General features: G+C 39.2%; 1 protein-coding gene across 4 annotated transcripts in view; it reads left to right on the forward strand.

The window, feature by feature from the left end:
• Nucleotides 1-17,387, forward strand: part of WDR33 (WD repeat domain 33) — a 105,800-nt gene that overhangs the window by 75,876 nt on the left and 12,537 nt on the right. For all 4 annotated transcript variants that reach the window (XM_082630769.1, XM_082630771.1, XM_082630770.1 and 1 more), the window contains exons 8-16: nucleotides 8,949-9,075; nucleotides 10,321-10,475; nucleotides 10,569-10,647; nucleotides 11,074-11,184; nucleotides 11,548-11,642; nucleotides 11,856-11,942; nucleotides 12,174-12,313; nucleotides 12,956-13,108; nucleotides 13,738-14,826. In XM_082630769.1, the coding sequence (XP_082486895.1) occupies nucleotides 8,949-9,075; nucleotides 10,321-10,475; nucleotides 10,569-10,647; nucleotides 11,074-11,184; nucleotides 11,548-11,642; nucleotides 11,856-11,942; nucleotides 12,174-12,313; nucleotides 12,956-13,108; nucleotides 13,738-14,826 (2,036 nt within the window). The remainder of the gene's footprint in view (nucleotides 1-8,948; nucleotides 9,076-10,320; nucleotides 10,476-10,568; nucleotides 10,648-11,073; nucleotides 11,185-11,547; nucleotides 11,643-11,855; nucleotides 11,943-12,173; nucleotides 12,314-12,955; nucleotides 13,109-13,737; nucleotides 14,827-17,387) is intronic.

The following is a 17,387-nucleotide window of genomic DNA, read 5'->3' on the forward strand; positions in this document are numbered from 1 at the left end:
TTCATAATTTTTTTCACTTTATGCCAGAAGTAGTTACATGGCATTAATCTTATGAGATGTATGTTTAATTTCAATTTTTAACCTACTTGACAATTTCATTTAGGTCAGCCTTTGTCAGTACCATATAAATACATGGTACAAATAAATAGAAACCATTTTACTTGCATACGCAAATTAAATATGTAAGTTAAGTAGAAGATGGGCAAATTTATGATGTGTCTACCCCCTATGCCATTTGAGTTTGTTTTTGTTTGTATATTGGATGCTTTTCTGACACCGTATGTTTAACTGTTTTTTATAACACTTGAGTTATAACAGTGTTACCACTCAGCTCTGTCAAATCCTTACATTTCTCCATACTTACTTCTGAATTTTCAAAAGAAGTACACATTACACACATCACAGGTATGGTTAAAGGTCCCTTTAGTTGCTCCTCTCCTGCTCCAGAGGTGTCTGCTGGCCTGAATTTAGGTTCCTCATTGCCAGACCACATCCTAAGCTAGCATTTCAAAATTTCACAGATTGGTCTTTTGAGGGACTGGGAAGTATTCTGAGAAAAAAAAGGCTTGTGGTCAGATTTGTAATACATATTGACAGCACCGAAGGCTCTCAGACGTGAAGAGAAACTTGTCAATTTCTAAACTTCAGCATTGCCCAGCTATTTGACCGGAGAAGCCCTTCACCCATGATTCTGTGCACTGTTGTTGCTTGGAATATGCTTTGTGTAGACACTGCCTAGAGGTGTACTCTTCCTAAAATTTATTTTCCATTTAATTTTATAGTTTTTTACTAATGTAACTTTCTAGATTTAAATGACAAAGATAGTAATTACTTCCAGTTGATGTTCAGTGTTGGATCAAGTTTAAAATCATTCTGCAAAAAAGGAAGGTAAAAATGTTAATAAATTGCATATTCATTGACCAACATACAAGTTGCTTATGCTCCTTAATTTTTTAAATTCTTGATTCCGCTGACCTACTGAAGTGTTTGGCTATGGACCATAGCTACACATACCTTTGCCTTGAACTGATCTGTTACATTTTATGTTCTTGTGGCTGGAAGTAGCTTGAGTTTGTTAATGTTTGACACACTTTCTTGAATAACAGTTCTTCAGCTGTTAATGTTGTACGAGGTGGTGCTTAAATTTTGTTTGCTTTTTTCCTTCCTGTATTAGAAAATCTTGGTGCTTTTTGTAAGCTATGTATAAAAGAAATTTTCCTTAAGATTTGTTCATATAATGGTCTGATCCAGGAAAAATAAAATGGGAAAATGGACACTATTTCTGACCTTCAAATAAAACTCTGTATCTTGATTTTCAGACTCTTCACCGAGCCTTGGGGTCATATGCATTGTCTTAAGGCAGGGCTGTTTACCTTTGTGGGATGATAGGTCCCTTAGGATCTGGTGAGGCTGTGGAGGAGAGATGAGGTTCTTGAAAAATGCACAGGGGCACAAAGTTTACATACAGTTTCCCAGAGGCCAGGGAATCTCCTCCGGTAAGGGAAGAGTACAAAAACAGACCTTGTTCCCTTGTTGGCGGCTAGCGTCCACTGCACTACACTTTACGATTCTGAGATTGGAAATTATTAATCAACAGGAAGACTCCACTTTCTACAAAAGTAAGTCTAGAGCTGTTCGCCAAACAGCTAAGGACCTAACCATCTATCCTATTATTCATAGAATTTTAGGGTTTATTAAGGAGTCTCTGCATAATATTTCTAGGATCTCCTTTAAAAACAACAACAACACATTAAGCATTTTGTCATTAGGAAAAATCTTTTTTTTGGAAATAGGAAGGTGCACTTCCTATTTCAAGCATAGTCATGTAACATTGTTTTTAAAAGAGGTTTTTTTCCTGTTTTCATTTTGTGGAGAGGGTCTCTAAAACACCTGCATTAATTGTTTGCTGGCTTAATTTCAGTCTATATTCAGAAAACTTCTTTATTCTAAGTATTAACTTTCTTGAAAGTTATTGTACCTGGACTGTGTGATTCCACAGATACTTCCCCAGTGTTCAGTTCTATTTCATTTGGTGATCACATCTTTTAGAGGTAGAGCCACCCGTAATAGGAACCCAATAAATGTTGCTATTGAGCAAACTTATTTTGAATTAGTGAACAAGTGAAAGATAGATGAATGTGTGAAAGTATAATCAAGTGGAATAAGTAAAATTACTGTTTACCTCCCATTTGGTATAAATTCTAATGCACAATTAATGGTTGCTTTCTGCAAATAATTATTATGAAGTAATAAGCTAAACAATTCTGGCATGTCAGACCCAGGTTAATCCGCAGAGCAATGCCACCACTCTCTTAGAGATGCTAATTCTGTCACTATTCATTTAGCTCGGACCCTGAGGGAATGTTTAGCTAGCAAAGAAATGATGCAGAACTCATTGCCCTCAAAGTTTAAGCTCTGAGAGTAACCCAGTATGGTTAGATTAATTTGGAATTTCTTTGGGTGGAGTTGGGTCATGGTTGCCACATTTAACAGGACCCTGGTCTTCCAAGTCAATCTGGTTACTTCTCAGATAGTTAACAAGTAATCTTTTTTATGTGTTTATCTTTAGATTTTACCCCTAAGTTCTGTTCTTGTACAGTTCTGAGAGACGGAAAGGTGTGTAGAAGTTTGCCTTCCACACCCTCCTCAGTTACATTTGAGCAAGCAAAATTTGATAGGTGAAACAAAACAAAAGGACCTCTTCTGCTACTTCATTTGGACGTTATATTTAGTGAGGTGAAGGGAAGATTGGAATGGAAAGAAGGCAGTCCCGGCCACCTCTGGCCACTGGCCTAAAACTCTTTTAGGCCTCAGTTTTCTCTTGTAAAAATTACAAGACTGTATCACTTTGTAGGTCGTCCCTAGCTCAAGTATCAATTGAAGGTAATTTTTTTGTTGTTGCTATTCATTGTGTAACAGATAGGGAATAAAAATAATATGATTATGGAAATTCAAGGAGAAACTTTCTTTAAAATGTCTAATTACAGTCTAAATCAGTGTTGTCTAATAGGACTTCTTGAGATGATGGAAATATTCTGTGTTTACGCTGTCCAGTATGCTAGCTGTTAGTCACAGGTGGCTGTTGAGCACTTGAAATGTCGCTAGTGTGACTGAGTGACCTAATTTTTAATCTAAATTAAAACATTTAAATAGCTACGGGTGGCTAATAGCTACTGTATTGAACAGCGCAGGTTAAGTTCTTAAATATTTAAAAGCATTCAAAGGGAATGTCACGTGTAGATTTATCATGACAGTCTTGTTTTTTATTTGATAATTTGCAACTGGGATATTTTAGAATTTGGCAGTTGTATCTCCAAGTCTCAATATTGAAATCTTTCTTTAAGCATAGCCTCCATTTCTAGTTGCAGTATGGCCCAGCTACTTGTTACCTTTCCTGGGGATCCTAGAGTTTTTACTTGGTAACTCTGTGCCCACATCGCTGGCTTCTTAAAGCTCTGCCATCCTACTAAGGATTGAATGTGTTTACTACAATCTACCTTTAGACTCCTGTCAGTCCCCTGCAGGGCTCCACGTTTTCCTGTGTTAGGCTTTATAGTATCTGGAGGAGGTTTGGTGGTGTTGAGAGTTTTATCTTTGTATTTTTTATGGGCTGGATTCTGAAACGTTTAAATGCCACTTTAAAAAATATTTGGTCTTTCATTGGCAAGAAGTTTTCAGTCCTAAAATCTTGAGCCATTAGCAAGATGTTTTTAGTACTAAAATATCTAGGTCAGTAGGCCAATAAAAAACAGTTGTCACGTGAATGAATTTTCCATGAAGTCTGTATTAATTGCTTCAGCACTGCAAATACTGCAGTCTTGAAATTTTCATGTTTGGGGATTACAAAGAACTTTGAATGATTCTATCCTGAAATTCTGGACCTTTGAAATGATAAAAATTATTGTAAAGGCGTTCTTTAGGGTTAATGGTTGAAATTGATAAGCCATGTGTTTGGGACTCAGTCATTTTTCTATGAGATAATAATTTATATAAGATTAAGTTTTTATATATAGCATGCCAGGTCACAAAACCCATATTATCCTTGAAACTTCATTCAGCCATAGCGAGTCCAAGAGCTTTCAACGGAAACTTTCATTCCCACTGAGGTTCTGAAGCACATCTTCCCGGGACCACAGGCACTGGTTAGTTCTGTATTGACAAACACAGGCGCTAACTGATGTCAGTCAGTCCCTTGAGTTTTGAATAGAGGGAAACCAAAGCCAGTTGACGTTAAGTAAAGTAATAAAAGCGCATGTTAAAAACTTCAAGCAGTACAGAAGAGTAAATGCCTTCTTCTTATTCCCATACCATTTCTTCTCACTAATTAACAGCTTAAGTTTTCTTTTTTCCAAATGGGGCTAAATTACACCTCGCTTTTCTGCTTATATTATTTAAAAGTCAGGTTTATTGAGGCGTAAGTTACATACGGTAACATTTACCTTTTTTTAGGTGTACAGTTCTATGAATTTTGACAAATATATACACCATAATCAAGATATATAACATTTCAGTCCCTCCAGAAGGTTCCTTCTCACTGCTTCATTTTTGAAACCACCACCATAATCAAGATATAAAACACTTCTGTCACTCCAGATTCAGTTTCAGCTTCAGTTTTAACAGCCGTATGGTATTCAATTATATGGATTTATCTTAATTTTTCTAAATATCCCCTCATTTATTTATATTTAGGTTGTTTCCAGTTTTATAATTCAAACACAGTGTAATAAATACCTTTGTATATAAATCTTGGTGTGCTTTTACAGCTACAAACACAGGGTAAATTCCTAGCAGAGGGATTACTGAATTAAAGGTTGTGAGCATTTAACATTTTGATAGGGCCAAAAGCCTCCCTGCAAAGTTGTACTGATTGACTTTCCAACCAGTTATGCATAAGAGTGTAACTTACTTACACTGGGTGTCACCAAAATTAATTTTTGCTAATTTGATGGATAAGACATTACCTAGCTAAGTAACTTGCATTTTTTTCTCATTTTAAAAACATATCAAAAAGTTCACACACACACACACAAATCTAACCCATGTTATTTATGGTTAAAACCACAGTATAACATTAGAGGAAGTGTGGATAGAAAAATTTTACCTTTGTTCTCACTATCCCAATATGTTTTTCATTTCCTGCTTATTTGTACCTACATTTTTGCAAACATATGTGTACATTTTTATAGTCATTCTCATAGCATATGCACAGGTTGTGCCTGTGTTGTTTGCTTGTAAAAGTTCCCTTTATTTCATGAGCACGTTTTCCTTTCTTCCCAGAATCTTCATTGTAGTAGTTGTATGTTTCTTCTGTTCTGGGACTGTGGCACAGTTCATTTAGTCATTCCACTTCTGAAATTTTTTATACTTTTAAACTGTTATGAACAAGGTTCCAAATACCATCTTTTAAAAATAAAAGTTTTTTAAAATCCTTGAAAATTATTTTCTTAGGATAATCCTGATTTCTATCAGTCTGATTCTTCTGGATCTAAATGTATCATATTGACATGAGAGGGTAGAATTTTATCATTTGAAATAGTTTTTGTCACTTCATTGGGAATTCAGTAACTTTTTTCCCTGGAGAAGGAAGCAGTTGCATATCAATTTGCTTCTATTGCCAGCTTAATCTGTTTATTCTTTTTCATGAAAAATTATGAAAATAACATATGCTGCTTGTAAAGATTTCATATAGGTAATCAATCTGTTATCTAGTAAATAAAATCTTTTAATTGAATATTTTTCTCAATAGATCATTTCATGTGTTTCAATATTTTAAAATTACCAAATAATATACAGTGAACTCTCCTTACCCTTGTTCCCAGGGTACAAGGGTACCAGTTCCCCTTCTTGGTGGCCGTCAATATTATCAGATTCTTTCATATTCTTTCAGACATATTTTATGCATTTTTATTTATTATTATTATTATTGTATTGCGGTATGCGGGCCTCTCACTGTTGTGGCCTCTCCTGTTGTGGAGCACAGGCTCCGGACGCGCAGGCTCAGCGGCCATGGCTCACGGGCCCAGCTGCTCCATGGCATGTGGGATCTTCCCAGACCGGGGCACGAACCCGTGTCCCCTGCATCGGCAGGTGGACTCTCAACCACTGCGCCACCAGGGAAGCCCATTTTATGCATTTTTAAGCAAATGTATGTGTGTGCTCTGTGTATGTTTGTGTGTCTCTCTCTTTTTAAGCCACAGATGTTAGCAAGCTGCACATACTTTTTTGTACATATTTTCTTAGATTATTTTATTTGTATTTAATTTTTTAAAGTAGATAATACATGTACATTTTTCAAAAGTAAAACAATGTAAGGGCTTGAATAGTCCCCCTTCTATTTCAGTACCCTGTCTGCAATGTACCGTCCTTTGGTGAGTCTTTACGCATAGAGAAGCAAATAGGAAGGTACATATTTTTGTTTTCCTTCTGTAACTCTCAAAGTAACCTCTCACATGTACTCAGGCAGTATAGAATAGGCATTAAGAGCAGTGGCTCGGGGCCGGTTCCCTGCGTTCAGGTGTCCGCTCTGCCACATATCATCTGTATAATCGTGGGCAACTTTTTTAACCTATCTGCGCTTTGTAACCATGTGAGATGATGACTCAGTATACATTCTTTGCTTAGACTACTACCATACATAAGGAGTATATGTGTTTGCTAGTAGTAGTAGTTTTATTATTAGGGACAGTGACCAATAAAATAACATCCAAGAATCAGTTCCTATCAGTTTGATGTATATTAGTGATATATATGGATATGGGTAAATTCATTGAACAGAAAGGGATGGACGGGATTTTTCACTTGTTTGAATTCTACTTAAGTATTTTAGAAAACTTCCGAGAACAAAAGTGAAGCAGCTAAAATACATAGTGTTGTTCCTTTCTTATGGGTTGATAGTTTTCTTGTTTTTGCATATACTTCTTTAAACTAAGCTCAGCTTTCTTTATGTAATAAAAGTGTCCCAGAGAAGGTGAGGGTAGAGGTGGCAGCTAAGAATATGAACAATTTTGCATAGCGCATCACATTTTAAAAATACTTTCTCACGCACTTTGTACTCAAATTTGGTAAAAATATATACGTATCTATACATAATATTTAATTTCAGGTGATAGTGGCCCATAAAGTCTTAAAATTCCCTGGCCATATCTTTTAAGGATAAAATTGTTAATAACATTAAAAGTTCTTAAGGCAAGCCAGGGGCTGGGGGACTGAATTCTATTTCTGTCCAATTTTTCCATCCTCAGTTCTTAGTAAAAAATTAAGGCAACAACGAGACCTCTTTTCCCTTTCCCACCTTCAGATCCTAGTTACAAAATAATATATATTTATTGTAGGAAATATAAAAACAGAAGAATCACCTTAAAATTGCTATCCAGCTTAATATTATAACAGCTTGCTGTCTAGACTTCCTGCCTTTTTTCTCTATATAGATATGCACACACAGTCACTCGTTATTAATTTGTTTGCCTTCTACAGTGATGGCATCAGGAATGCTATACACACTGGTGTTTGTTTTTTTTAATAAACTTAGTATGAACATTTTAATCATGCCATTAAATTATCTATAGAATCATTTATAATAGGTGCATCATATTCCATTGAGCACATATGCCATGCTGAAATTTATTCTGTAGTATAGTTCCTATTCAGGAGCATTTAAAAATAAACTATATTGGTCAACATCGTTATATGCCAATCTTTTTGGACACCCATGGTATCCTGATGATCAATTCTGAGACGTGGAGTTACCGGGTTGCAGGATATGTACTTTTTCCATGCTTTTAATACACGTTGCCAAGCTTCTCCAGAGAGTTGGTATCTCCCGAGCGCCAGCCCTGGGATGAGCTTTAGATAAGTCCTTGCCTACTTGAGATGTGAATTTCCCTTCTGCATGGTGCACATTCACTCTCCAGCGCCTCTAGAACCATCTCTTCCTTCTTCCCTACTTCCCTATTTTTCTATTCTTCTGTATCCTTCCTGCTTCCCACCTCATACTCCACAGAAGCTGGATTTGAGCCTGGTTAGAGAAGGAGCTGTTTCAAATGCTGTTGACCTCCCTCTTCCCCTGCTTCTTAGTGCATTTGCTATATAAAATACTTTTGAGGCTCTTTTTGTACAGCAACAAGTTTTCAAAAATCATGCTCATTTTTTTCAGTTTTGTAAATTCTGGTTTTCACTTTTGTAATTTTTAGTAACGGTTAATCTGTTGCATTTTTGAAGCAACCTCGTGCTCTAGCACAGTGGTTAAGAGAACTCTCTCTATTCCTACAGACAGGGTTCAGATTCCAGCTCCTGTTATTGTTGACTAGCTTTTCTCAGGATTTTGAGAGGATTTAAAGAGGTGATGCTTATAAGTGCTCGATACACTGCCTATCATATAGTGAGCACTCGATAGACTAGCTTTTATTGGCATCTCACCTGACATATGTGTGAGTGAAGCAGGGATTATTTTTCCCATTCTGCATTTCAGTAAATGGGATCAGAAAGATGGAATACTTTTCGTATTGTCACATCTAGAAAGTGGTTGTGTCTGAATCTGAATTTAGGACTTTTGATCTATAGGGACTACTTCAAAGCAGGAAAGCTAAAGTGAATGACAAGCACTGTTTCTAATAATTAGGACAATACATAGAAGATCATGGAAAGTTTGCAAAGCCTTACAGGGGCTTCCAAAAATCTTGACCGGCCTACCAGCAAGTAGGTGAGAAGGTGAGCTTAGTTCCAGGAGAAGAGGAATGGTCCCTGTGCATTGTGGCATAGGAGGAGAGGTTGCTGTACCCAAAAGTCTTCCAGACACAATGACCAAAGAGAGTTTGTTTTAAAAGTTTAAGATGACTGAGTACTAGGATCAAAACATATAATAGGTTTCTCTACTTTGGTTTAAATTAGAATGGAGTCCTGTTTTAAATATCTATGCTGATTAGGTTTTTATCTTAACTTGTTTCCGACAGGGCACGGTGCTGATGTGAAGTGTGTAGACTGGCATCCAACAAAAGGGTTAGTTGTTTCAGGAAGTAAAGATAGTCAACAGCCAATCAAGTTCTGGGATCCCAAGACTGGGCAGAGTCTTGCAACACTGTAAGTGATAGGAACCCCACCTTGGTCCCTAAACCAAGGGGAGCAAAGCTGCCTGTATTCTTTACCTTTTAGCTTTTTTTTCCTCTCATGTATTCCTGAAAAAGTAGTGTAGACAACAGATGGACTTACACCTAGAGGCTTCTTATTTATTAAATATGATTTCTCTCTAAATTCCTAATAAAATAAGGCTTGATTTTTGTTCTGCCACATACATCTAAATTTAATTTGGGCGTCACGGGGGTGGGGAGGAGGTGGTTATTGCTACTCTTCTAGCTTTACTGTTTCCTCATCATAATACATTTTGTATGGAATTGATGTGTGTGCCATTTTTTTTTTTTTTTTAAACTTTTGGCCGCGCGGCATGTGGGATCGTATTCCCCAACCAGGGATCGAACCCACGCCCCCTGCATCGGAAGCGCGGAGTCGTAACCACTGTACGACCAGGGAAGTCCTGACGTGTGCCATTTGTTAGACACAGCCCAGCTTTCTCCATCTCACTACATCTACTTATAGAGAAATTTTCCCTTCATATTTGAATCAGTTCTCATTTTTTATCTGAGGTATTTAGTTACGATGCAGCCACATCATAAAAAATTTTCTCTTTGAATTATCTGTAAACATTCACAGTTCTATGAATATGTTGTTAACGTTTTTTTGACTAAGCAGCTGTATCCTGGTCCCTCTTATTGGGAATTGAGCCATACCCAGAGTGAGCTGGCTGGAGCAAGGCTGCCTTGTTGCACAGCTCCAGTGGCCACAACCAAATAGGACGCCTTGTGAATGGTGCTCCTTGGAGATGTGCATCGTGCAGGCCTCAGCGGTTGCAGAGTCTTTAGTTCAAATTAACCCTCAAACTATCTTGTGTCCTTTTTAAAAATGCTTTGACTTAATGAGAGAAGCTTCATTGAATTTTTAAAATTGAATGAGCTTTATCGAATATTAATTTATGTGTTCAAGTGCTTCCCCTGCTTCACAGATAAACTTTTCTATCCAGTTGAAGTTCTCTTATTTTAACTGGTTAGTGAAAGCTGTGCTTAGATAATGGACATTATTTCCTTCTGTCTTTGACCTATTTCTTTCACATGCACTTTTAGCCATGGTCCTATAACGTTACAGCTTTATTACTTCTAGGCCAAAGTTCTTGCCATCTTGACTGCCATGAGCTTTTCAAGAAAAATGGCCATTATATTGGTTTATACTTGTTTTGAATTCTGACAGATTATTTTCTTGGTACTTTGTTTGTAGTCATGCCCATAAAAACACAGTAATGGAAGTGAAATTAAATCTCAACGGTAACTGGCTACTCACAGCATCACGTGACCACCTCTGTAAACTTTTTGACATCCGAAACCTGAAAGAAGAGCTTCAAGTCTTCCGAGGTCATAAGAAAGAAGCTACAGGTCAGCGGCTATGATATGCTTCTCATTTTGACTATTACCTGTAGTGTTCTGAGATCCTAATAGTTTTGTCCTTCTCCGTGTTTTTGTTTACAGCTGTGGCCTGGCATCCTGTTCACGAAGGACTTTTTGCCAGTGGAGGGTCTGATGGCTCTTTGTTATTCTGGCATGTTGGGTATGTGGCACTTACTATGTAAAGAAGTTATAAATTTTATGAAGAGAGCACCTGAACATGAAAAAAATGATAGTGTTTTGTATTTTTTCTGAGTGTTCATATGTCCTGTATCTGTAAACCCAGTTTGGAACAGAAAACTTAGCATCTCTCTTTTTGGCTATGGAAGTCATGAAGGGAGAGTATGACCAACTTCCTTGTTTCTTGTGGTGAGGTCATTTCTGAAGCATTTCCCCTCTGAGGTACTCTCTGGATAAAAGACTATATTACTGATGACAAATCAGTACCTCTGAAACATGTGGAGTTGACCAGATTCAAAGTAACAGACTTTGGTAGCTTTGTGTTGCACTAAAAGAAAATGTCTTTTTTGGTGGGGGAGGGGTTGGGTAACTTTTGTGAAAAAGACTACTTTCTGTGGTGCCATTACAGGGTAGAGAAAGAAGTGGGTGGGATGGAGATGGCCCATGAAGGAATGATTTGGAGTCTGGCTTGGCATCCTCTTGGACATATCCTCTGCTCAGGCTCAAATGACCATACTAGGTAAGCTTTATGTCAAAAATAACAAGGAATTACTGTATTTATGGAGCAGCAGGAGATAAATGTATATTTTATTCATATAGGAATGTATTAATTTGTTTTCTAACTTACTCTTAAGGACATGATAGTAGTGGTTTATAAATACATATATTACAAGGAGATTGGGTATTGAATATGACTTTGTTATTTGAATTTTGTTTTGCCTTCTAATTTAAAAAATATATTTCTATATTAAAAATGTTTAGAATAAGGCATTGTAAAACTTTGTTGTTTTTGCCAGAGGACTGCTAAGTACTGTTAAGTGCCCAGAAATACACTGAAACCATGCTTCTCTCCTCCCCCCTCCAAATACTTTTATTTTGACAGCAAATTTTGGACCCGAAACCGACCAGGTGATAAAATGCGAGATCGATACAATCTAAACTTGTTGCCTGGAATGTCTGAAGATGGAGTGGAATACGGTGAGGTTCTTGCATGTTTATCCGTCTTTGAAATCTGATATTCTGTTATAAAAGTGTTAGGTGTTGAGAAGATTTTGCAAAACGAATTTTAGTTTTATAGTTTATGGATTTATAAATCGCCAGCAATAATTTTCATTTTTATAAAGTGTTAATTTTATTGGCCTGATACATTTATAAAATCTCTATTGACAATGGCTGTATTCCTATGTATAGATGACCTTGAACCTAATAGCCTGGCAGTAATTCCAGGGATGGGAATACCAGAACAACTAAAATTAGCTATGGAACAAGAACAGATGGGTAAGAGAAGTTGTACCTATAAATTTTACTTTTTCTGTAATTTTACCTATTTCTTATAATCATGATATTAAATTATGTTGAAGATGCCAAAATGATGTATGTTGAGAAATGTTGATAAAAGTGATGTAAACTGCATGATATTTAGAATCTGTTCTTCCAAAAATGTGTTCATTGATGAAGTGACCACTTTCTTTTACTTCCTTGGCTAACTACTTCTCTTTATGGTTTCAGGGAAAGATGAATCAAACGAAATTGAAATGACAATTCCAGGTTTAGATTGGGGAATGGAGGAGGTGATGCAAAAGGATCAGAAAAAAGTACCTCAGAAGAAAGTTCCTTATGCAAAACCTATTCCTGCTCAGTTTCAGCAGGTGAGTAACTAGAAGTGCGCCCCTGCCCACTTGGTGGGAGGCTCTGCTTGGTGAGTCTAACTGAAGTGCAGAAATAGGTTTCTCTTGGATTGTCTCATCTATTGAAGGTATTTCTGTACTACAGACATTTTTTGAGCATTCTTCACATATTTCAGGCATTATTAGACGTAGTTCCCATCTGTTGCTTTGCAGTTAGTCCTGAGTTTGTCATGAATCTTCTCTAGGTCTTCTTTTATTCTCACCTCCTTGTTATCATTCCAAGCTCTCAGAAGAGGGAAAAAAGAGACACGGAGCAGGGAGAGTATGTTGACCCTCTTCAACGTATTTTGTCTGTCTTCCACTTTGTTCCCTCAACACAGAGTACACGTGTCCTTTTGAAGAGGCAGGCAGGTGTTGCATCTTAATAACATGTGAGATCTTGCAGCTTTTATCAACTTAACGATTTCTACCTAGTGATGTGCTTGCCTGACTCCATTCCTGTGTCACTAAGAACTAGTATTAGAAATAAAGATAGTTTACCAGCTGAGCCGACTTGTATTCACCAGGTTGGAATGAGCCAGTGACATTATAGAATGGCTTTCTCATTCTGTCATTATAATTTACACACTTAGAGTATACTTTAATATTCTCTTCTTTCCCAAGGCTTGGATGCAAAATAAAGTTCCAATTCCTGCCCCAAACGAGGTATTGAATGACAGAAAAGAAGACATTAAATTGGAAGAGAAGAAAAAAACACAAGCAGAAATTGAACAAGAGATGGCCACATTACAGTATACTAACCCACAGCTTCTGGAGGTGTGTGACGCTCTTTTGGGGGATTCGAGATGATCTAAGTAGTGATTAACTTTTTTTATTGATACGCTCTTAAGGAGAAGGGAAGGGACTCTCAGATGGGTCTGATGAGCAATATCATTTATTATTGCTGCATTAGGAAGCTAGTTTCTAAAAGAATCGTGTTTCTTAGACTTTTAAAACCAGATCAGTCAAGCAGCAAGTAGACCTAAGTTGAATATACGTTTTTTAATAGACAGGATAAAACCAACATAGTTTTAATTTGGATTCACTTACTTATCCACGGATTAAAAAATTTTTTCTGTCAGCTCTAGAACAGGTGGTTTGTTCTTATTTTCCCTACCGTTGGCAGCTACCAAGAATGATAAAACACTAGTAAATTGTTGGGCTTTCCCTGATCAAGATGGATATAAATAGTCCTGACTGCTGTTTCCCAGCACCTAAAAAGAAGCATTCTAGAGTCTGGAAGCCTGAGTACCTTCAGAACATCTGAATATCATATGGACTCTAGAGGTCAATCAATACCTTATGTTTGTTTTGAGGCTCCCCTAACGAAATAAGTGAGAGCAGTATTGTCATCTTTAAGGGCTCTGGCATTTTTATCAGCATGCGTTTTCTTTCTTTCTTTCCAGCAACTTAAAATTGAAAGACTTGCACAGAAACAGGCTGAGCAAATTCAGCCTCCTCCTTCATCTGGCACCCCTCTCCTGGGACCCCAGCCCTTTCCAGGACAAGGTCCAATGTCTCAGATTCCTCAAGGTTTTCAACAGCCTCATCCATCTCAGCAGATGCCAATGAACATGGCTCAAATGGGGCCTCCAGGTCCACAGGGACAGTTTAGGCCCCCTGGACCGCAGGGACAAATGGGACCACAGGGTCCTCCACTGCATCAGGGAGGTGGGGGGCCACAAGGATTCATGGGACCACAAGGGCCCCAGGGCCCACCCCAGGGGTTGCCAAGGCCTCAGGACATGCATGGGCCCCAAGGAATGCAAAGGCATCCTGGACCTCATGGCCCTTTGGGACCTCAAGGACCACCTGGACCACAGGGCAATTCTGGTCCTCAAGGTCATATGGGTCCTCAGGGCCCACCTGGCCCACAAAGTCACATAGGCCCCCAAGGCCCACCTGGTCCCCAGGGTCACTTGGGCCCTCAGGGACCTCCTGGTACTCAAGGTATGCAGGGACCACCTGGTCCCAGAGGAATGCAAGGACCTCCCCATCCTCATGGGATGCAAGGTGGGCCAGGGTCTCAAGGGATCCAAGGTCCTGTGTCTCAGGGACCTCTGATGGGATTGAATCCAAGAGGAATGCAGGGTCCTCCAGGCCCCCGAGAGAACCAGGGTCCTGCTCCCCAAGGGATGATGCTGGGCCACCCGCCTCAAGAGATGAGAGGACCTCATCCTCCAAGTGGACTGCTGGGACATGGCCCTCAGGAGATGCGAGGTCCTCAGGAGATGCGAGGCATGCAGGGGCCTCCACCCCAAGGATCAATGCTGGGCCCTCCCCAGGAATTGCGAGGGCCTCCAGGCTCACAAGGTCAGCAGGGGCCGCCCCAGGGCTCTTTGGGACCTCCACCCCAGGGTGGCATGCAAGGGCCCCCTGGACCTCAGGGACAGCAGAACCCGGCAAGAGGGCCACATCCATCTCAAGGGCCAATACCATTCCAGCAGCAGAAAACAGCTCTGCTAGGTGATGGGCCCCGGGCCTCCTTCAACCAGGTATTATTTCTTTCCAACTTGTAGGCATTACACTTTGGGAAAATATACTCTGCACTGAGGTGGCACTTCCAAATGCTGAGAAAGGCAGTCACAGCTGGTATAGATATCTCTCAAGTAGTGATGGTGGCTTGAGAATAGCATCATGGCTGAAGAAAGAAATAAGAGTAACTAAGTAGATACCAAATACATCGCAGTATGAATCTTTACTTCTCAACCTATGTTTTTTAATAGAGGTTCTTCCAGAAAAGATGCACTCCCTGTTGAATACAGTTCATAATTGTCCCAGGGCTCCAAAAGAGCTGTGGCCCTGAGGAGGGTGAGGAGGGAGCACGGGTGGCTCTGATCCTGTCCTGCGCTGTTTTCTGGGCTCTTGCCTTCATAGGCTGGTGTTTCATGGGCTTGCCAGACAGCTGAGCCACCTCCTATCTGCCTGCCGATCTGCCTGCCGGCTCTGCTTTTAAGATAGTGTGGGGTGTTTAACTCATGAGTATACTGTAGACTGTGATCTCACTGTTTTCATTTCAGTGAATGCTTTTAGAGATCTCTTGAGTCCAGAATTGTGCATTTTCAAATGGTGACCCTTTGGATGAAGTTCCGTTCAAGTTGTTTTTTTTAGCTCACATATAAAAGTGTTTACAGGAGGGAGTGTTTCTGTAGAAATTTTCTTGGTCCTTTTTAGAGGATTCTGTTATTGTCAGCCAAGTTTTTTTTACCCATTCTCTGAGCTGTGCTTGAGAGGTGGTATGATGAGAGTTCAGTTTGCTTGGGCTGAATTACAGAAGACTGCATGGGCGTGAGTGGATTGGACACTGTTTGGCTCTGTGGTGTTTACATTTTTCTGAATTTCATAGTCTGAAAGCATTATTTGGGTATGAACAACTGGGTTTGTGTCCTTGAAGTCAGTCGTGGACCAAAAGTAAGTGAGTGACTGAGTGAGCTGGTGTTGCAAGGCACTCGATTCCTGTGGAAGAGGGCCTGCTGTGGATGCTGTGTGTAGAACACACAACACCTCGGAGAGTCTGTAATGGGAAGGTGACCATTGGATTCACTGAATTAAAATAACTAGATTATATGTTCCTCTTCAGCACATCTTCCAGAACTTAAAAATGTCATACCAGTGAAGAATCTGATGGCATTTGAGTTTATTTCCAGAACTTATTGGGCACTTTTCAGAATTTAGGATGTTTAATAAATCTAGGTTTACCATCCAGAACTGTCCTAAGACTTAAAAGTAATATATGTTTTATTAATACAGAGTATATTTGTGTGTGTTTATAATATTTACCTACCTAACCTTATGTTAGTGAATTAACAGTTCTCATTTTGGAGGATAAAAACATAATGAAATTTAGCCATCACCTTGTGACTGAAATTATATAAACATGTCATATTCCAGAGGACAGGTCTGTTGGGGACAATTTAATAAGTTATTGTATCATATAGTAAAAGATTTTATACATGAAAAGCAAAGTGGCTCTAAAAATTTAATTGACCTATAGAAATACTGGTGGCATGAGAATGGAGGATTAATATAGTATAGGGCATTTCACATCTCAGAAGTTGTCTGATAAAAAGCTTTGCTTGTATTTCTTTTTCTTTTTTTTTTTGCTTATATTTCTTACACTGATGTCTGACTTTCTTCACTTTGACAAGGTCAGCTATTTATTTATTTATTATTTTTGGCTGCGTTGGGTCTTCGTTGCTGTGCGCAGGCTTCCTCTAGCTGCAGCGAGCGGGGGCTACTCCTTGTTGCGGTGTGCAGGCTTCTCATTGAGGTGACTTCTCTTGTTGTGGAGCATAAGCTCCAGGTGCACGGGCTTCAGTAGTTGTGGCACGTGGGCTTAGTAGCTGTGGCTCGTGGGCTCTAGAGTGCAGGCTCAGCAGTTGTGGTGAGGGCTTAGCTGCTCCGCGGCATGTGGGATCCTCGCGGACCAGGGCTCGAACCCGTGTCCCCTGCATTGGCAGGCGGATTCTTAACCACTGAACCACCAGGAAGTCCCCCAGGCCAGTTATTTAAACCAGTTGTTTTAATTGGTTAAATTTAATGGAATTGCCTTCAGGTGTTACAGTAATAGCATGCAAGATGTTGATAAGAGCTGCCCTTGAGTAAAAGGGACGAGAAACAAAGGAATATGGAAATTACTGGTATTGAGTTAACTATGGCAGTTTAACTGCAGTGCTATAAATGAGTCCTATCAACGCTGCTCTTTCTTGTAGCTAGTTTGGAATGTGAAAGCACTTTTGCTATTGATGGTTTTGAAACTCTGCTATTCTCATGGTAGGTCCAGTCACTAAATGCATTCTTTCTGTGAAGGAATGACTAGATCTATATTTGATTATTTGTTTGTCAAGAGACCAGATCCAAGGTCACTGGGAAGTGTGGGGAATCTGAATTTAGACGTGGCTAGATAAAAATACAGAATATTAGGACGGGGGACATGCTGGGGTTGCAGAGAAAGGAGGTTAAGAGGATCAGAGCAGTAGGTTTGCGTCAGACAGAAGCTGCAAGAACCCACGAACCCATGTCCCGGGTAACGTAGCTGGGAATGCGCAGTGGGTGC

Source organism: Mesoplodon mirus, assembly GCF_964341445.2.
Source record: "Mesoplodon mirus genome assembly, chromosome: 8".
Lineage (NCBI taxonomy): Eukaryota > Metazoa > Chordata > Mammalia > Artiodactyla > Ziphiidae > Mesoplodon > Mesoplodon mirus.